Source organism: Gymnoscopelus braueri, assembly GCF_963280865.1.
Source record: "Gymnoscopelus braueri genome assembly, chromosome: 2".
NCBI lineage: Eukaryota > Metazoa > Chordata > Actinopteri > Myctophiformes > Myctophidae > Gymnoscopelus > Gymnoscopelus braueri.
The window spans coordinates 14,640,704-14,662,308 of NC_137604.1; the positions used below are offsets into that span (position 1 = coordinate 14,640,704).

At 41.2% G+C, this 21,605-nt stretch overlaps 1 protein-coding gene across 3 annotated transcripts in view; it reads left to right on the top strand.

Moving 5' to 3' along the window:
- Positions 1 to 21,278, top strand: part of LOC308103274 (uncharacterized protein) — a 44,942-nt gene extending 23,664 nt beyond the window's left edge. For all 3 annotated transcript variants that reach the window (XM_080453189.1, XM_080453191.1, XM_080453190.1), the window contains 16 exons: positions 295 to 338; positions 1,114 to 1,283; positions 2,215 to 2,346; positions 2,597 to 2,629; positions 3,754 to 3,882; positions 5,042 to 5,227; positions 5,778 to 6,518; positions 7,181 to 7,324; positions 8,922 to 9,497; positions 12,559 to 13,437; positions 13,740 to 14,066; positions 15,382 to 15,583; positions 16,156 to 16,374; positions 17,675 to 17,791; positions 18,344 to 18,465; positions 19,140 to 21,278. In XM_080453189.1, the coding sequence (XP_080309315.1) occupies positions 295 to 338; positions 1,114 to 1,283; positions 2,215 to 2,346; positions 2,597 to 2,629; positions 3,754 to 3,882; positions 5,042 to 5,227; positions 5,778 to 6,518; positions 7,181 to 7,324; positions 8,922 to 9,497; positions 12,559 to 13,437; positions 13,740 to 14,066; positions 15,382 to 15,583; positions 16,156 to 16,374; positions 17,675 to 17,791; positions 18,344 to 18,465; positions 19,140 to 19,175 (4,057 nt within the window). In that variant the 3' untranslated portion in view covers positions 19,176 to 21,278. The remainder of the gene's footprint in view (positions 1 to 294; positions 339 to 1,113; positions 1,284 to 2,214; positions 2,347 to 2,596; positions 2,630 to 3,753; positions 3,883 to 5,041; positions 5,228 to 5,777; positions 6,519 to 7,180; positions 7,325 to 8,921; positions 9,498 to 12,558; positions 13,438 to 13,739; positions 14,067 to 15,381; positions 15,584 to 16,155; positions 16,375 to 17,674; positions 17,792 to 18,343; positions 18,466 to 19,139) is intronic.
- The last annotated feature ends 327 nt before the right edge of the window (positions 21,279 to 21,605 follow it).

Sequence of the window (21,605 nt, forward strand, 5' to 3'; positions counted from 1 at the left end):
AAAAAAACACGAAAATTGCTGGCACTGGGGGAGTACTTTATGAAAATACTCTGGCAGTCAAAGAGTTAAGAGGAGGAGCTTGAGTCACGCGGGGTCTTTTATACCCCAGGGTCTTCCGGACTCGTGACATACCCTGAGCCAATCAAATATTGGCACCGGGAGCGTGTGTATGTTGCTCTGTGCATCGCCTTGGGGCGCTGATATCCCATAGTGAGTAGTAAACTCCGAACCTACTAAAACCGGGGTTACATTCGTAACCTCTAGTTACACTACTTTGTGTTTGTGTCTTCACAGGACATCTATCCAGGAGCTGTCTGCCATAGGTGGTGATGATTCAGGTAAGATGATGCCAAAGCCCATGGAGAGAATAAACCATATACATCAGTATTGATTCAATATACAGTAGGTCAACCTGAGAGCCTCTTTACCCAGAAGCGTAATGGAAATGAACAGAGTCAGACCTCGACACTGTAACCATTTCACTCGCATTTGCGACTAAAAGTAGATGTGTGCAAATTGTTAAATGTATTTAGGAACACTGAATTCCTAAATGAATTGAAAAATATTACTCACTCACTCACTCACTCGGGTCGTCTCCTTCGCTCCATGTGCTCATTTAAGATGGCCAGTTACATTGTCTCTGTGAAAGGTTTTGGTTGACTAAACAAGTTCAAGTTTATTATGTCCCAAATTGGGCAACTTATGTTACAGCAGATAGTGAGAAAGTAAGAAACTCCAACACACAGTAAACATACATACACAAGACACACATAGACATAGACATAATCACAAGATCCAGATAATAATAGCTACTCATAGCTACCTCCTCCTGCTGCTGTTATTGATGGCACGAATAGAAGTAGGTACAAATGAGAATTTGTACCTATTGTTTTTAGCTACAGGGGTCTTTAACCTTTGGCCGGAAGGCAAGAATTCATATTCAGGATTTAGGGGGTGAGAGCTGTCTGCCATAATAGAAGATGCTTTCTTAAGCACCTGCAGGTCATATATATGACTCAGACAGCTAAATTGTGCCCCCACAATCTTGCTGGCCCCAACAGGTCAACAAACAAACAAGAAATTAGCAGTACAGCTGTGTGTTTTCTCCTACAGGAAACGGACCTGAACTTGTCAAGAAAACTTCAGAAGAGGAATTTAGTTCAAATTCCGCGGTTTTGATCACTGGGCTTCCTGAGAGCGGTTGGACTGAGAGTGATGTCATCAAACTGTGCCAGCCGTTTGGAGCTCCCTCTGACATCATCCTGGCTACGCAGTCAGGAAAGGTGGGTGTGAAGGCGTCGCACACACATTGCAGGGAAGGGTTTTGAAAACTACATTTTCCTATTGGCACTCATCAGCAATGAGTGCTGGACAGACCATTCTGATAATTGTGTATGCATAAGAGATTTTGTATAACTGATGTTATTATATTCCATAATCATTGTTGAATATAGATAAGCTCAATAGATTTGTTAAGCACACCCCACGGTGGTATCAAATCATATGAATCGTGACTGTTCAGGACAGGTGTGGGGAAGATTACAGGTGATAAGGAAATTTGTATTCACAATTTTCAAGTGTGGGTCATTACCGAAAGAATAAGATCGCGGATACTCCCTTAGAGATAGGGTGAGAAGTTCAGTCGTCTGGAGAGACTCGGAGTAAAACCGCTGCTCCTTGACTTGGAAAGGAGCCAGCTTAGGTGGTTCGGGCATCTAGTACGGATGCCTCCCGAGCGTCTCCCTAGGGAGAACCTTGCTACAAGTGCCACTGGGAAGAGACCCTGTTGCAAACCTAGGACCAGATCGTCTTTCACTTGACGATCAATTGCCATACAAATAATTGTGAATACGGATTTAATTGTGTTTTTTGGTATCGAACACTGGAATATATCATTCTAAATTCCTTTTTTGTGTGCCTTTTTAGGCTTTGTAAACAAAAATTGCACAGTGCAATAAATGCATTTATTTTAGACATCACAAATAAAGGACCTGTACCAATAATGAAAATAAAATGTATTTTGATTATTAGTACCAGTTCTTGTCCGGTACAATGTAATCTTCTGACCATGTACTATGGCCAAAACATCCCATGCATTTAAGCATTTTATACTTTTATTTTATTGATTCGACTCATGTTGTGGGCTGTTGACCAGGGCTATGATTTCTGCACTTAAAAAGTGAAAATACATTACTTCTGGTGTTTGTCCATCAGGCGCTGCTGTTGATGCCAGATGCGGAGATGGCTGAGGAGATGGTGAAGAACCACAGCGTCGCCCCGATGAAAATCAATGACTCTGAACTGAAGATGACCAACTTAGAACAGGCCATCAGTCTCAACACACCAGTACGCTTCTACCCCAATCTGCAATCCTGTCTATATCTACACTCTAGTTTATTCGCATTTGTTGATTCCATGGTGTAAACATTTTGTCATATGTAATATATATTTTGTATTTTATTCATATATATTTTTTGCCTATTTCTGTCTTTTTGGGACATAACTTATTATAACTTAGTCCTGATTTCCTTCCCATTCAATGTTGTGTTGTCCTCCTATAAATGCCAATCCTGAAAATAATCGAACTGTCCTGCAGGTGGCGCTGTACAATCTTCTGAATCCAGGTTTGGTAAGTATTGTACAGGGTCCCCACGGTCATGAAATTCCTGGAAATATTTTGAAATTGAAAAAAAAATAATCCAGTACTGGAAAAGTTTGGGAATTGATCAAAGGTCCTGGAATTTATCAAGGGTCCTGGAAAAATATTTGGCTATGCATAGTTTTTGGCTATTGATTTTGTTAATACAAAACATTTTCATAAACATGTATAACATTACACGAAATATGTAACATAAGTAGTTTTTCGCCGAACGGGCTGTGTGATGGCATATATTATTTAAATAAAATAAGTCATACGGATGCCATAATGAGTCTTCCAGTGAGCTATGCCCTAATTTTGCACGAAATTTTTAATGAAATTGTACTATTCTATATTCTATGCTTTATTTTTGCTACACTGCCTATCTTTGGGCATTCTACATAGGAGTAAGAGACACATTATTGCGCTGAATGATTGTTATATAGGCCTGGAAATTGGGCTAAATATTCTGGAAAAGTTTTGGAAAAGTTTTGGAAATTCATTGCTAAAAATGTGTGGGGACCCTGATTGTAGTCTTTCCCTCTGAACTTTCCCAGCTTAATGGCAGACTTACTGTCAAGTCATCTTTATTTATATAACTCATTTAAAAACAACAGAAGTTGACCCAAAAGTCCATAAAATGCATAAATTACAACAGATTGTTTTTAATTTATACACCATCGTGCAATGGTGTTGCTTGCCTTAAAGAGCAAATCAATGCATTGTATTGTGACTGTGACAGCTTGTACTGTAGATCCTTTTTTTTTGGGAAGCGACTTTTTTCCTATATCTGAGATCAATAACAATAATCACTTGGTAGATAAGCACAACGTAACAATAATAGCAAGAACAGCACAATTTAATTAATTTACTTATGACACCCAGTGACTTGTAATCACACTATAAGGCAACTATGAGAATTATAATTCACTACGTTCCTTGCCAAACAATTAATCTATTAAATTGATTAGTTTGATTAACTGTGGCACCCCTACTACAAGCTCACAACACACAATCTGCTATTTTAAGCGAATGCTCACCTACGCCTATCATGACATGGCCAGAACAGGGACGCTAGGGTTCATGTGGTTAATTGATGATGTAATGTTTTGCAGGAGGTTTACTGGAATCACCTGTTGGTGATCAGAAATATTCCTGACACGCCCACCGCATCCTCAGAGGTCCAGAAATTGATTGAGCGAATCGGAACGGTCCACACCATCCTGGTTCTCAATCACAACATGGTGAGAATCACATTACAGTTGCATGTGTTAGAGCAGGGATGCCCAAGCCATTTGCCATGCCTCACAAAAATCATATTTATTTTTTATTTGATTAGCCTATGTCCCCCTCCCCTAGTCCCCTATAAGTAGGCTTGGGTACCAAAACCCCTATAGGTCAGGTACCTACTGGACCAAATCACAACGCATATTTCGGTCACCACTTCAATACCTAAGCTGTCAATTTGCCCCCTGGTGCTCCAAACTCTATGCAATTTGTATTCTGTTGTGACGCTCACCGGAAGTACCTGATCTGATTTATTTTTGGGCGGTGTAGCCGCCCCTATAAGTGGGGTTGGGACACCTCATTAGCTGTATTGTGATTGGCTCATTAGTACACCCCTAGCTGTACTGTGATTGGCTGACTCTATGCAGCACTGTGATTGGCTAGCGAGACACATGATGACATTAATAACCTATAAATAGGATTATGCACTTTTAAAGTGAGCTTCCATCACTATGATGACCACTGTGATGACCACACCGCCCACTTCACACTGGGGGTGTGATTTTTATTTTTATAATCATATAAATCGATTAGACTGACTGTCTTAACTCATTGAGTGCCATTAACGTGTTTCACGTGTTTTTACCGCTATGGCGCAACGTGCCAATGACGTGTTTGACGTGGTTTTGAAAAAATAGTAAAAAAAAAACTTGTTCAGAACCCAAGATATCATTATCTGAAGATGTGCAGCTCCATCCATTCCTTGTTTAACGTATAACTGAAAAAGGCTGTATCTCGCTTCCTAAGCACTTTTTTTTTACTTTGAAAAAAACTCTGGCACTGGGACAACATAATATCGAAATAATTTTTCTTTATTCATTTTTGTTCTTTTACATACTAGGTAGTACAATTGAGTGCCAGAATTGCCAAACGTTTAAAAATATAATAATAATCTGGCACTCAATGAGTTAAGTGGTTACTTAAGACCTATTTTACACTTTGTTGTTACACAGTGTCAAGCAATTTATAAAAAGAATAGCTCAACTCACAACACATGATTTTGAGCTTCTAGATCTTCTAATTTCACCGTTTCCTTTTTATTAAACTCTTTAGTACGAGTAGTAACTGTTGCACCCTTGGTATTCATTGACCAAAGCAATCCCTCCCTCATTCCAGATCATCTGTGAGATGTTGACAGCTGGCGCGGTCGCGAGAATCAGGAATCACTACCACAAGTTTCCGTGTATCGTCCAGAGCAATCCCCTGTACTTCACCTCATGGCGAGACCCCATAGACCAAAACCTGGTGTGGGGACCTCACTGGCTGCCTCCTTGTCTGACTGCCTCCCTGGATTCACTCAAGGTAACCCCAGTTTGGTATGCATTAAGCCACGGACCCCCATAATTCTGAGAGTTTACACATATACAAGTACACTCTCAGAGTTATAGACCTGCACTGGTCCATTTGGTTCCTAACTATCAATCATTTAGCCTGGGGAGCCCCTGGAACCTCCTCAAGGACCCCTAGACCCCACTTTAAGAGCCAATGGCCTAAAATCAGCAGCAATCTGTTGATTGCCAATGGCCACCACTGGTTGCTGCTGTGTGTGCACCTACATTTCTATATTTAACAGTTGTTTTAATGTTATTTACAAAGTATCACTGACTGCTGAATACAGATGATTTTATTATTTAGATGACAGACTAGATACTTGCCAACGATAAGATACATGATGGATCCTGTAAAAGTGTTTCAAACGTATTTAAACTGTGAAACAGAAATCAACTGCAGGTGTTTAACTCCTTTTAGTTAACACTTCTTACAGTACTGTCATACGGGTCAGCTGCTCTCGTGGATTTGGTTTCATTTGACCTGTTTTCCAGCTTGACGTGTCCTTGATTTCTGTTCCTAGGAGTCACCTGACGATGACAAAGACAACCACACAGTGCCCACTGCTGACAGCTCCATTCGTCAAGAGATTGGAAAGTATGACTATCTTGTGGAACTTTGTTATGAGGGCACGGTCATAGGCTTCTACTGTAAAATCTGTGACGTCAGTGTTGATTCTATAGGTATAGACCCTATGCATATAGACGCCCACCTGAATGGAAAAAGGCACGAGATGCTGTCAAGCCAGAATGAAGAATATGTTGAAGAGGTTAATAAGAACGTTAACCTTAGGCGCTTCTACTGTCATCTCTGTAAGTGCTACATCAATGACCTTAAGAGTAAAATCCTACACCTGAAGGGAAGAAAACACGTTGCTTCACTGATGGAGAACCAGCGGGACTGCAAGCGTGCCAGGAAAGTGAAGAGGGGCAAGCTGAGAGATGAGACTGGTGAGAAGACCAGCAGCAAGGATGAAGCTGCTGGGAAAGCAGCTTCAAAAGAACGAAAGAGTAAATACCAGCAGGATATTAAGGTTGGAGAGGAGCTTTCCGACGCTGCTCCCACACAAGTGGAAGCAGACGTGAAGACTGACAAAATAAAAGTGTCCCTCTCCAAACAACGCAAAGAGCGCAAAACCACCAACACGTCACGAGATAAATTGGACAAGATTAACTCTGGACCGAGGGAGACAAAGTCATCTCGCTCTGCTGCTGGTGATGGAGAGGCTTCGTCCAGCAAGCCTGCTCATCTTGATCTTCCCAAGGTATTTGATATACCGGTAGATGTTCTGTTTTGCTGACTAATGCTGAATGTTGTAGTTTTTTTGTCAGTAGAGATTGGGTAGTTAATTTTCCTTGTAAGCATGAGATAAGTAACGACTCACTACACTACGGAGGTTGAAAGAGAACACACTTCCTGTGAGTTGCAGCTGACTGTGTTGCTTCTGCACATTGTGCAGAAAAAACACACACCATCCAACGACAATCCTACAGGTCAATTAAATATGTCGTATATGGGCGCTCGGTTGGCGCGGTGGTAAAGTGCCCTGCCCACCATCGTGGAGGCTGGGGGTTTGAATCCACCGCGGTGCATCCGGCTTTGTCGAGAGTCTATACGAACACAATAATGTGTTCCGTGTTCGGGAGAGGGTGATATTTGTCACTGCTTGTACTCCTACGGGCTGGGGCGGCACCTGTGAGCAGGGAGTGTTGGGTGGGAGGAGTAGGACGAATCCTCCCGGTGGGGGCTCCTCACTGGCAGGTGAGTCGGTAGGATACAACAGCAGTGACAACACACGTGTGTTGGAGAGGAATCAATTGGCATAACGGCTAAATTGGGGAGAAAAAGGGGGTAAAAAAACAACCCCCAAAAAAAGTGTTGTATTCTATCCAGTTATGTTCTCGTCTATTTCATCACCATCCTCAGGTGAAGTCAGAGGAGGATCAGTTCCCAGACTTCCCAGACCTCCAGGACTTTGTGACGGTAGACGAGGTGGGAGACGTAAACGACTTCCCCAGTTCCCCTCCGCCCGGCGCCGTTGCCATGGATACTACAGTGATGGTAGATAAGGTAAGAGAGATGTGAGCGGCCTCCCCGGGTTCTGCCAGCTGCCATTTCCATGGATACCGCAGTGATGTCACACCGTCTTCCCCAGGTCACCTAGTTCAGCCTTGAGCCCAACTTATACTTCGTCATAGGCAGTGGTGGACAGTAACTAAGTACATTTATGTACATTTGAATTCAAGATCCTCATCACCACCTACAAAGCCCTCAACAACCAGGCCCCCCACTACATCTCTGTACTCATCAAACGCCATGCCCCCTCCCGCTCCCTCAGGTCGGGTGATGACAACATCCTGGACACCCTCTGGACAAACAAACGAACCTGGGGTGACAGGGCCTTCTCTGCGGCTGCCCCCAAACTGTGGAACTCACTCCCAGCTCACATCAGAGCTGCTCCCACCCTCACCATGTTTAAAACCACACTCAAAACCCACCTTTTCAGAATCGCATTCCCTACATAAAACCCCAACTCCTACCCCTCCTTTTTATTGTACTTTTCTTTTATAGATTTTAATCCTTTTTAACTAATCAATTCTAATAAAGTTGTTAATTTTCTGCTATGTAAAGCGACTTTGAGTATTTAGAAAAGCGCTATATAAATCGTATGTATTATTATTATTATTATTATTATTTACTAGTGTACTGTTCTTAACTCATATAGTGCCAATGACGTCTTTTGACGGCCGTTTTCAGTGTGCCATTAGTGCCAATGACGTCTTTTGACGTCTCCTAACATTTTTTTTTTTTTTTTTTTTTTAATCTCAAAGGAACTAGGAGAAAACGATTTTCAAAAACTTAATTCTCCATCCACTTGTAATGTAAACGGAGACATTTTTTTCTCCGTTTGACCCAAAATGCCTTTGGCATATGGATCAACTAGCTTGAAATAAGCCTGGCAGTGAATGAGTTAAGTACATTTTGGGAGCATTTGTTTTATTTTTGTTTTTTGCAAGCTGATGAGTTTAACGCAGCTACATTTCAAATAGAAATTCTAAAAAAACTCCTTCTAAATCCTGCTCTCGGAAGTTCTCGGAAAAACTTTAACAAAAAAAATGAATGATGTTGCTATATATCGTCTCTGTCGGGTGGAAACCTCATATGTCCATAACTGTTACTTTTCGGTATTCAAATAAAAAAAAATAGCTTTGCGCTGTGTTTCGAGCTTTTGGATCTGCTATTTTTTAATTCAAAACGCTGTAGTATGATCAAGTAGGGCATTCATTTACGAAAAAACACAAAGTTAGAATATGAGTGATTGAGATGAGAGGTTTCTGCCCGAAAACAGCGATATATATATATATAGTAACGACTACTGTAAAATGGGCGTTCCCAGCTTGAAAGGTATAACAACGTATAGGTGTAACTAAATGGGATAAGTTAGGCTGCAATGCACTGTATCATGTATGTTGTGTTGAGTGAATGGGGCGTACTTGCTAATGATTCTATCCAGTAAAAGTTTTTTAAACAGATTTTCACTTTGACCCAGAAATCAATTGCTGGTGTTAACTCATTTTAGTTAAAACTTCCTGTCATACTGCTCTCGTGGATTTGGTTTCATTGGAACCGTTGCCCAGCTTGACATGTCTTTGTTTTCTGTTCCTAGGAGTCACCTGCCGATGACAAAGACAGCCACACAGGGCCCACTGCTGACAAGGAGGACTCCACTCCTCAAGAGAATGAAACATCTGTCCCAGGAGAGAAGAAAAAAGCTGTTAAGATGGACAACAGAAATGCAGAGGGTGATGCAAAGATCAGCGGCAAAGATGGATATTTTGAGGAGATTTATCTTAACGGCAGGGACCGCCTTCACTGTAAACTCTGCAATGGTATTTTTTTGAAGGAGGCTAAAGAGGAGCACCTGAAGGGAAGAAGACACACCGTTAGTTTACTACTGTTACAGACGAGTGAGACGGATGAATATCTTAAGGAATTCTGTACTCGTAAAGGAAAGTTTCGCTTTCGCTGTATACTCTGTAAGTACGACATAGGGCTTGATGAACAAGAAGAGCACCTGAAGACAAAGACACACAGAAGAATGTTAGAACTCAAGCGTGACTTAGATGCCAAGAAGCTGACGGAGGGCGAGCTGAGAGACTATACTGATGAGAAGACCATCAGCAAGGATGAAGCTGCTGGAAAAGGACCGAGTAAAGGCAGGATTTACCGGCAGGATCTTAAGGTAGGAGAGGAGCCCCCAAAAAAAGCACTCTACAAGCTCACAATACATCACGGATGCAACACGTATCTTCGGTGTAGGGCTGCAACTATCTATTATGTTCTTAGCGATTCTATCGATAACTTTTTTTCGATTAATTGAATAATTGAGAAGCATGTTTTTTATATATATATATATATATATATATTATATATATATATAGCGTCTTTGTACTCAGAAAAGCGTATGTGTATATATATATATATATATATATATGTATACATAGTATATCTAATCATCGATTATCCACTTGAGCGTTATTGTATACTTTGTTGCGCAAGGGTGTCATGCAAATATCAAAAAACTTTGGGACACGTTTCACCTGTAATGACAAAATAAGGATGGATATTTTTTTATTAAATGATCGATTATGAATTTTATCATAATAAAATAAAAAATTGGTTACTTCAATTAGTTGGGCCTACTTACGACACCGTCGTACTACCGAGTATAAATTAGGCATTACTAGCCACCATCTAGCCTTTACTAATCATTTCAGATGGTATTGGCCAGCCCTGGATACCTGCATAGCTATTAGGTGGCATGAATATTACAGTTCTAGGGATTTTGAGAACATTCCTGGCAACTTTGATCTTAAATTGTTGACAACTTAAAGCATGGGTTCCCAAACTTTTCAGCCCGCGACCCCAAAATAATGCGGCCATTGACTCGCGACCCCACCTAACCGTGGAGGTAATTTATGCACATAAACTTGCACGTTCTGTGCGCAATTGTAATGTATTTTAGTATTACTTTTGACTGTAGGCCTACTACTTGTACTGTTAATGATCTTGTTAATATATAATTCAATCAATCACATTTACAGTACCTAATGAGATGGGTAAAATGTACTATTTGTAATCATTTTTAGATTGAAATGTGCCTGTTAAAAAAAATGATTTTTTTTTTTTAAGACCCAAAATAATTTCGTGACCCCACCGTCAGTGTCCCGCGACCCCAACTTTGGGAACCCCTGACTTACAGGACTACTTCACCCATTCTTCACCCATTCTCATCGTATCTTCATTTAATAGGTCCTCACTAATGCTTATTATTATTATTTGTATTACCATGTTTGTCTAGTAGGGCTGTGTCTCAGAGGAGGGTGTGGGCAGTTCAGAAACTCGCCTGCTAGTTACTTCATCGATGGGGAATCCATGCCAATAGAAACGGCAGGCTTTCTGTTCCTGGACAGTGTGTGCATGCTATAATAATAGAAGCTATGGTTCTTAATGCATTAATAATAATAAAAACATGTTAAATCCTTTTTGTAAATGACCAAACTTGCCTACCGATGATGTCACTGGTAGGTAGGTTTCTGAACTTTCCACAGCCCTCCTCTTGAGATGGACAAAAATGGTACCATATTATAATGAGCAAGAGCATTAGTGAGGACCAATTATATGAAGATATGTTGAAAATGGGTTAAAGGTAGGGTAAGTGATTTGCAATTAGTCAAAACAATTGCAAAATGGGTCTATATTGTGATAGTACTCATTGCTATAGTGTGTTTGTTCAGTAAAAGGAGTCTCCCATGTCTCTCCAGCTCTTTATTAAACAGAAAATGCATTTTCAGTGCTCTCTCCTGATTGGCTTAAATGTTGTCACCTACCTGAAAATGTACTTTATTCTCTTTACTTAACCCATTAAGACCTGAGGCGATTCTTTAAAAAAATCTAAATCCTATTTTTTTTTTTGAAAACAATATAAAAAATATTTTTTCACGATTTTTCTAAAATAGCAGATCTACAAGCTCGTAGCGCGGCACTCGGTGCCGCGCTATGAGCTTGTATATCTGCTATTTTTGAATAGCCAAAGAAATCTAAAGTGACACATTTGCGTTCCAGGTATTAATGGGTTAAGACAGGGATGGCAAACTCATTTTAGCTCAGGGGCCACATGGAGGAGGGCCGGACCGGTACCGGACCAGTACCGTACCGGACCGGTAAAATCATGGCATAATAACTAATAATAAAAATAACAACTTCAGATAGTTTTCTTTGTTTACTTTACTTAGTCTTAGTTAGTACAAGCACATTCTGAAAATGTAAACTTCACAAATAGGGACGGCCAAATGGAGACATTTTATTAACCGTTTACCGATTAATTAATCGATAACCGTTAAGAACTTTTTTTTTTGTGCCAAAATACATTTTATTTCAAAGGGGCAAGTCACATGCACATGAACTCTGCAGCCGCACTGAGGCGCTCCAACACAAAAAATACCAATACAAAGACGAGGAAGAAGAAGAGGAAAGTGGAAGTTACGTGTGGTTGCAGGTGTAGACTTGGCCAAAAAACAATTAAAACATTTTTGGCACTAAAAAAAAAAAAAGACGTTTTTAATGCTTTGCCAAATCATCTCGCGGGCCGGATTAAACTAGTTAGCGGGCCTGATCCGGCCCGCGGGCCGTATGTTTGACATCCCTGACTTAAGAGCTGGAGAGACCCCTGTGACGGAACAAAAGCTCTGTAGCAATGATTACTATCCGAATATAATACTTCAACCTTTTTAACAAAAAACAAACAAAAAACCCCCCCAAAATATCACTTACCCTACCTTTTAAGTAACTTTATTTCAACTTTTATAATTTAAGGCGATGACGGTAAAAACATTAGAGGGATTCAGTGTAGGAGGGACAGATGGTAGGAAGGCTAAGATGGAGACAATAGGGGAGAGACAGGAAAGCTGGCTTGTGAGCCTGTAGTTTGGTAATTTTCACAATTATCTGTGGAACCGAGTCAAACTAAATGTAATGCCTACAATTCCATGTGCTTGTCAGGGTGAGGGGGGGGGGTTCCCCAGTTCAAATTTGAGTCTTTTGGGGTCGCGGCCTGAAAAGTTTGGGAACCCTTGATTTAGATGACAACTCAGTTGGTTAACAAGCCTTTTTATCCTGTTTAGATACTTGCTAACAATAAGATACAGTGACAGGAAGTCACATTTAAAATGTGACTTCCTGTCGCACAGGTTTTTCCCATGGATTTGGTCTCATTTAAAAGGTGTCCTTTTTTCTGTTCCTAGGAGTCACCTGATGATGACAAAGACAGCCACATAGTGCTCACTCCTCAACAGAATGGAACGTATGACCATCTTGTGGACATTTGTTACGATGGCACTGCCATAGACTTCTTCTGTACAATCTGTGAAATCCCATTGAGAAGTAGCAATCATGGCAAAAAGCTTACTATTCTAAAAGAAAAAAAAAGCTTAGACTCCCACCTGAATGGAAAAATGCACAAGATGCTGCTAAGCCGGAACCTGTACCGTGGCGAGAAGAGAGACAAGATTGAGATCTTAAGCGAGGATAAATGTATTGTAAATCTTAAATCTTCTACATCTTCCATCTTCTACTGTTCTCTCTGTAAGTGCAACTTTAATGTCCGAAGTAAATCTGACGGACACCTGAAGGGAAAACAACACATTGCTTCACTGTGGGAGAGGATGAAGGACGGCAAGCTGAAAGACTATACAGATGAGAATACCAGCACCAAGGATGAAGCTGCTGGGAAGGAACTGAGTAAAGACCAGCAGGATATTAAGGTTGGAGGGGAGCTTTCCAACGCTGCTCCCACACAAGTCTGCAACCCGGAAGCGGACGTGAAGACTGATGACGCCATTAGTTTACAACTGCTAGTAGAGAATAGTAAGCTGGATGAATATGTTGAGGAGGTTCATAATCGTGATGGCCAGGTCGTTCTTCTCGGCTGTAAACTCTGTAAATGTAGCATAAAGGTTAATGCTAAAGACGAGCACCTGAAGTCAGAGACACACGCAAGAAGATTAGAACTCAAGTGTTATTTAGATGTTAACTCTGGACCAAAGGAGACCAAGTCGTCTAGCTCTGCTGCTGTTGATGGAGAGGATTCTTCATGCAAGCCTGCTCATCTTGAACTTCCCAAGGTATTTGATATAGTTTCAAAGGGACATCTTAACGCACACAGTAGAGGACTATAATATGAATAAAGACAATTTACCTGGGCACTTCAAAATATACTACCCAAATGAGGCACTGAAGCACTCAATAAGTCTGCGCATTTTATTTAGAAAATGCAGTCTTACGGCCTAAAATCACTTCAGATATCGGTTTCTGTATTAAAAAACATGCCCTGTACCAAAACGGTACATGTACTATTAATGCCCTTCAGTCTATTCATAATAATTATTCAGTCCCCTTTTTTTTGTTGTCTTGATATTTGTCACAGTACATTTGCACATACGTGTCGGAGGGGGACCAGTTCCAAGACTTCCCGTTTGACATGACAGACTTTGTGACGGTGGACGAGGTGGGAGACGTCAACGACATCACCGGTCCTCCTCCCCCTCCCCCTCCTCCCGATGCCGTTGCCACGGATACCACAGCGACGGTAGAGGAGGCGGGAGACGAGTCCGACCTCCCCGCTTGTCCTCCTCCGCCCGCTGTCGTACCCATGGATACCTCAGAAGCGGTGGTGGTGATGGTGAAGAGCACAGAAGAAGAGGAACGCAAGTCGGAGGCCGAGGCCACGCCCGTCCCAGAAGACACGCCTCGGGTAATTCCATCAGAGCGGCGCTTCCACTTAACTTTAAATTTTTGACAATTTGTAGCATCGTTTTGTGAACATTTCTGAATTCTGCTTTTTTATTATTATTATTTTTATTATATTATTATTCTGGTGTTTGAAAATCTTTTGAAATAATAATTAAACAAAAAAATAATTAAGAAAAAATAAGGGATATTTACTTGGAACTTGGAATGTAGGAGTTGAGGCATTACATTTAGTTTGACTCGGTTCCACAGCTAACTATTGTGAAAATAGCAGATCTACAAGCTCACAATGCCTTGTAACGACTTTCAAGACCTTTTAAAAAGGTCTTAAAAGTCCTTAAATTGTCACTTAACTGTCATCTGCCCCCCCCCCCCAAAAAAAAAAGCATGTGGGGACCATTAGAAGATCAAGGTGACAACAGCCCACATTTGCATTGGTCCAGGGTTACGATTGACATCAGTGGAAAAGTTACTTAATGTGGTGGTGTGTGCATTCTCAGTTATCTGAATGTCCACCCAGCTGGTCTTTGGCTGCTGTGAGCATAATGGCCATCTGAGGTCTTAACGAGTACAGCATAATAATCAGATCTGAAAATGTACTTTTGTCACCTTGTAACAGTCACCTCAAATCAACTTTTTGCCACGCCTCAAAATATTTACTATTTCTTGAACAAATATGACAAAAAAGTGATTCAAGTACCCATTCACACACAGAGGTCTCACTAGGGAGAAAACACTTTGAACTTGATAATTTAAAGGAAGTTCACAAGCCAACTGCTGCTTGGCGACTTGGCAGAGTACTGTGATGAGTTTGACTTTTTGTTTGTTGTAGAGCAGTGGTTTTCAACCTTTTTTTCATATCAAGGTCCATTATTTATTCGGCATTTGAGCCACGGACCACCGTTTGATGAGCTTTAGCCTCCCAGACCCAAAACTTAATTCGTCTATGTTTTCTAAATGTGTAGACTTCTTGTAACTCTTTAACTCTTGAGAGCGTAAAATGCATTTTACGCTCTCAAGAGTTAAAGATCTATAAGGGTCCATTTGGTTACCAACTCTCAGCTATTTAGCCGGGGACCACCTGGAACCCCCTCAAGGACCACTGGTGGTCCCCGTACCATTGGTTGAGACCCACTGTTGTAGAGTGCAGCATGGGAAAAGTAGCAAATGATTTTCGTAGCAGCAAGCTTGACACCCACTGTGTCTTAACGGTGAACATGGTGGACGCTTCATTTCAATCGGACGAGGACATTGTCTTGTCCTTTTTTTTTACCGTGTTTAACGTGTTGACCGTGTTGTACTTGTTGTCAACCTCTTAGGGCTTGCCCGGGCCTCTCACCCTGGCAACAGCCGCTCCAGAGAGGTCCGAAACCACTGCGACCGCCTCTGAAAGTCCTGCATGTGTGGAACCCACGTTGGACCCGGTCGTCACAGCCGAGCAGCACCCACACTCTCCTGTCCCCCCCCAGGCCATGTGCTCCTCTGACCCGCTGGATGCACCTGTGCCTCTGCCTGTAGCAGGTAGCACCGCCCCCTCTGTTCCTGCACATCTACGAACTGGTTTAATTTGATGGTTTATGTTTACTGTAGTTTAATCCTTTAAGACTGGGAACGCCATCTGTGTCATTTTCTTTGGCTATTTGTTTTGAAAAATCGTGAAAATGTGTGCAAATGTTTGAATATATATATATATATATTTTTTTTTAAAGCGAACATTTTTAACTAAAATCTTTGATCTGGTGGTTCTAAAACTTTTTCATGTCAACGACCTCCCAAAACGATATGTATTTGGCCGCGGACCCCCCCCCCTCCCCCCCATCTCTAAATATTTTGTTCCAGGGACCCCCTGCAGCAAAGATTTGAATTACAAATGTTCGCTTTAAAAATATATATATTCAAAGATTTGCACACATTTTCGTGATTTTAAAAAAAATAGCAGATCTACCGCGCTATGAGCTTGTAGATCTGCTATTTTTTAATTGCCAAAGAAATCAAAAAATGACACAGATGCGTTCCCGGTCTTATTGGGTTGATACACAAAATCTGCTGAAAAGACCTAAAGCATTTTGATGTCTTTAACTCCACCCTGGCAGATGATTCCCTCCCTGCATCTGCTCCAGCTACGACAGCCAGCTCGCCTAAGGGTGCCACCACCCCCGAGGCGTGCTCCTCCGGTGTGACGCCCACAGCAGGAGGAGAGCAGGAGAACCAAGGTCCAGTCGGCCACAGCCAGGCTGAGGAGGAGGTGACGGAGAAAGTAGAGCAGATGGAGGATGACGAGGACAAAGAGAAGACAGCTGCCTCTGTCTCTGGTAGGATGAATGATCAACTCATCGTTATTTATATAGCACATTTAAAAACAACAAGAATTGACCCAAAGGGCTTATCAATTGAGGATGACCAACACATCCATAAAAGTTTAAATTATTAAATAAAAAAGTAAAATTCAATCTACTCTGGCAAATGTCTTCTAAAACATTTTTATGAAAAAAATTATGTTTCTATATCAGTGGTTCTCAAACCTTTTCATGTCAAGGACCCCCAAAATTATATGTATTTGGCCACGGACCCCCATCTCAAAATATTTAGTTCAAGGGACCCCCGAGAAGCAAAGATTTTAGTTAAAAAAAATTGCTTTTAAAAAAATATATATCCAAAGATTTGCAAAAATGTTCACGATAAAAGAAAAAATAGCAGATCTATAGCAGCACTAGTGCTATGAGCTTGTATATCTGCTATTTTGTAATAGTCAAAGTATAATATGGACAAAGTGGTTACACAGATGTGTTCCCGGTTTGAATGGGTTAACAGGGTGCAAGGATGGAAATGACAACGCTTCGATGTTACTACGAGTCATCTGACGAAGACGTAGTAACATCGAAACTTTGTCATTTCCATCCTTGCACCCGGGTTAAGAAAAATAACCTATTATACCTTATTCAAATGTTGGGCCTGATATCTAAACTTATAAAACCCAAGGAATAAAGTCTTAGGCTCATTGTAGCCTGACAATAGCGCCGCGTGGGTTCGAGTACCGTTCCCAACGACCTTTTCCCGCATGTCTCTCCCCGTCTTTCTCTCCCTCTTTCCTATCCATCTTCGCTGAAAAAACTATCAATAAAGGCCGAAAAGACAAAAACAAATCTTAAATTTTTTTTTTTTTAAAGTTAGCGTTCTCCAGGATCAAATCCAATTCCATCTGGGCTATGAATGTCAAGATTATTTTTTTAAATAGCTGATGCATATAGGGTACTGGCCTGGGGGTCCACGGACCCCACTTTGAGAACCTCTGCATTAGACCACGGACAACCACAAGGACAACCGTAACTCCGTACACTCTCAGAGTTACAGCCACTTGGGTCAATGTGGTTCCTACCTATGCATCATTTATCTGGGGACCCCCCCGGAATCCCCTCAAGGATCCCTGGAGGGGTCCCCTGACCCCACTTTGAGAACCACCGAGCTATAATATAATAATGCTATCATGCCATTTATCAAACGTTGTTTTTTACAGTCCTCTTAAAACAGTAGAATGACTTCACCACAATTTGCTTTGCAATAACATTTAGTTTTATTTAACCCTGGCACTCCCAACATTCTCTTTGTTTTCAGCGAAGCGCCGGATTCCTGAAGAGAAGGAGGAAGAACCTATGCAGAAGAAACAGAAGACGCATGGAGCCACTGCTGACAACCCTCCTCCTCCTCCCTTTGACCCTAACAGTGCTGTTGGTGAGACTACTGTCCATGCCATCAGCTATAACACTGGTTCTCAAACTGTTTCATGTCATGGACCCCTAAGTTAATGTGTATTCGGCCCGCGGACCCCCATCTGAAACGATTATGTGCCAAGGAACCCGTACAAAGTAAGGGTCCATTTGGTTCCATTTGTACACTCTCAGAGTTACAGCCACTTGGGTCAATTTGGTTCCTAACTATCCATCATTTATCTGGGGACCCCCTGGAACCCCCTCAAGGTCCCCTGGGGGGGGTCCCTGGACCCCACTTTGAGAACCGCCAAGCTATAACACTGGTCCGCAACGTCGTGATCCGAGGACCACCAGAGGCCCAAATGGACCGTTACGGGTCTACTCTGTAAACACTGTGGACTTTACAGTGTAGATTGTGGTCCCAAAGGGGAAAAAAACTGAATTGTACACTTACAGACCCCTGGTGGGCCCCCGGATTACACGTTGAGAAGCTCATTTCACATCATTTATTAAAAAGGTAGATTTTCTCCCAAAGTGTTCAATACTCTTCTGTACATTCGTATTGTCCCTGCAGGCATGGAGTTCCTGGTTCCCAAAAGGGGATTCTTCTGTAAACTGTGCAACCGCTTCTTCACCGGAGGCCGGGAGTCGGAGCTGAACCACTGCAAGAGCCAGAAGCACCATGAGAACTGGCAGGTACAGTTTGGACGCACGTGCCACAAGATGATGTTGCATGTCTGTCTCGTTGCGTTCTTCAAATATCGGTTACCCATAAAAAGAATCGAATTTTGGTTCTGCTTATCGGCTACTATATGTAGCAAACAATGGCTACATATCATTTAAATTTTAGGACAAAATGATTTAGATTCAGCATCGGCTCTCTTTTTTTTTTTCTTAAACAGGGAATCAATAAGAATTGGAATTGCTAAAATCCTAATGATACCCGCCCCTAAAAAAATTATTGGCTACTCTTAATTTAGGAAAAAAAGAAAAACCTCAATGTTAACATAATTTTGACATAATAATAATAATAATGGCAACAGAACTGTCACTGCGTTTTCATAAATTAAGCACGTTTCAAATCTGCAACTTGATTTAGAATGCAATGGCTTCTTGGCAAACAAACTACGGTATGCTTTAGAATGGTCGGCAGGAACAGCATGCATATCATGAGGCCTACTTCATGGTCTAAACATGTAAGACAAGCGGTTTGGTCCTTCAAGATGTACAACTTCTAAGAACTGCAGTCGCTGCCCTCTGCTGGACATTGTGGGAACCTTTATGAACATAGAAATTGGAACTAGTGAAGTAAGTCGTTTGGTCTATGTGGTTGCCCTGTTTGATTCTCGTTTGTGTTTGTTCTTTTACAGAAATATCTCAAGAGCAAGAAGACGACCTCTAGATGAATATTAAATGATGTGAACCTGAATGGCTGAGTCAAGTCATGAGTTGTTGGTAAACCTTTTGTCACGTTGTCTCTCTTTCTTTTTCTTTGGCGGTAGTTTGATTGTAATGGGTGAAAAAGTATCTAAAGCAGGGGTCTTCAACAGGGGGTCCTCAGAGTTACTACAGGGGGTCCGCCAAATCTATCTGTGTGATAGGATTTTTTTGTACATTAACCACTTGAACCCTAGCATCCCTATTCTGAGGAGAACTTTAGCCGAAAATACAAAGCACAGCTTGTAGATCTGCTATTTTCCGCAAAAAGGTTTGGTGTAGACTCAGGGGGAAAAAGAGCAGACCAAGTACAGAGCCAAAGGTCAAGTCTACTAAGTATTGAGGGTTTAAGTGGTTAAACCCCATTACGTAACTATACCTTTCGAGAGGGGAGGGAACCCCTTTTAGGGTTCTTGTTGCTATGTACAGTATATAGCAACATATATATTTTTTTGGTAATTTTTGAGTTTTTTTTTTTTTTCAGAAAACTTAGGTCAGGATTTAGAAGGCGTCTAAATGGGTTAACATGAATCCAGCATACACCGATGATAGTTCTGTCCAACAAGTCTATGAAGCTAGCCTATCTATGAAAAAGTTTAATCTGCTAAACATTTTTTTTACAATATGTAGTGTGGGGTGCCTGCTTCATCTCTCTCAGCTAAGGGGTCCTTGGCCTGAAAAACGTTGAAGACCCCTGTTCCACAAAATTAAGTGAAAAAAATAAATAACGTTTGTTCTGTAAGTTGCCATTGCTTTTGTCTTTAATGTCCTCTACTGGAGAATTTCTGTTTGCCGCAAGCCATTATAAACGGGGTTGAATTCCTAACAGACATGTAACAATAGTATACAAAAGCATATTCCACCTTGGTGGATTTTTCATTCGAGCCTATTCCACAACCTCTGGTTATAATTTAAAACTTTGGTATGGTCTCTTGGATAAAAGGGTGTCAATGAATTTATACTACCTCTAGACAGCCTACATGGGGGAGGGCGGAAACACTCAAAGAAAGTATAGAGTTGATATCCAATAGCTTAGGTCAGTGGTTCTCAAAGTGGTGGAGCCATTTTGTATATTGTGCCAGAAGGCCATGCAGGAAATTATATCAAGAGAGGACCACTGTAGCAAGTCATGCAAGGGATTTGAACACCAATCTGTGAATGAATAAATAATTAAATAATTACTATTGTGGAAATCCCACCACATGACATACAAGTACAAGACATGTTAGCTAGCTAACATTGTTTGCATTTAAAAAACAATATTTTTAAAGGTTTTACAATTCTTTAATTATTTTTTTTAATAATAAAAAAAACTTAGTACTACAGTGCTTGAGGCTCAGCAATCTTCTCTAGGGGCACAAGTAGTACATTCAGTAATAAAGGTGAGGAAGAACTATAATCACGGTACTTTGAGACAGATTAAAGGATAAAGGGGCAACAATCCATGGATAGAACCATAATATTCATTGCATCCATATGGCAGTCTGGTTAAACATCAGTAAAGTCATCGTAACATGAAGAAAAGCACAGTCCAGACATAAAGAGACCATCCTCTCTGTTTCAGAGGGTTTACAGAAACGCTGATAGGTCATAGTCCTCATTTAGCCGATCGGGCTGCAGTGTGCGGAGGGTGTAGATCCAATAGGCCTCCCTTCTGTCGAGATCATGGATATCGCCACCTCTGCGTGGCAGCTGTACCCTTTCTATTCCTACGTATCTAAGTGATGCGACGGTGTGTCCCATTTTGTTGAAGTGTAGGGCTTATGGGGTTTTTGGTTCTGATGTTGGATCTATGTTCATTTATTTGTGTTTAGAGGGCTCTACTTGTTTGGCCAACATAGGAAAGACCACAAGGGCACGTCAGCATATGACATTTGTGGTTGAACAGGCAATAGTTCCTCTGATTTTAATTGCCTTGCCCGTGTGTGTGTGGGTGGGTGGTTGAAGGACTCAAATCTGGAGGTGAAGCTGCACAAGAACTGCATTTGAAATTGCCTGTGGGAATGCTGTCTAGGAATGTTCGAGGTCCAGGGGGTTATGATCTGATCTAACCAGCAAAGATCTTATGTTGGGTGCCCTTTTGTACACAATTGTGGTGGTCCTTGATACACTGATCAAGGCCAAGACACAGTGAGGCAGGGTACAAACCCAATAAAAGGGCATTTATTGAAGGTTTGGCTCAGAGAGCATTGTTTATGTTTTTCTTTTCCAAACTTTAAATCATAGTAAACTCAAACATGTATCACAGGTTCTTCCCAGGGTCGGGGTTTCCATATACATTCATAATCCATGCAATTCAGTATGTTCCGCAGGTTGCCTATAAAATAAAAGAGACATACTTTTAGTTTCCAATTTCACTTTAGCATTGTCATACAGGTAAAGGGAAAATAGTGGAGTTT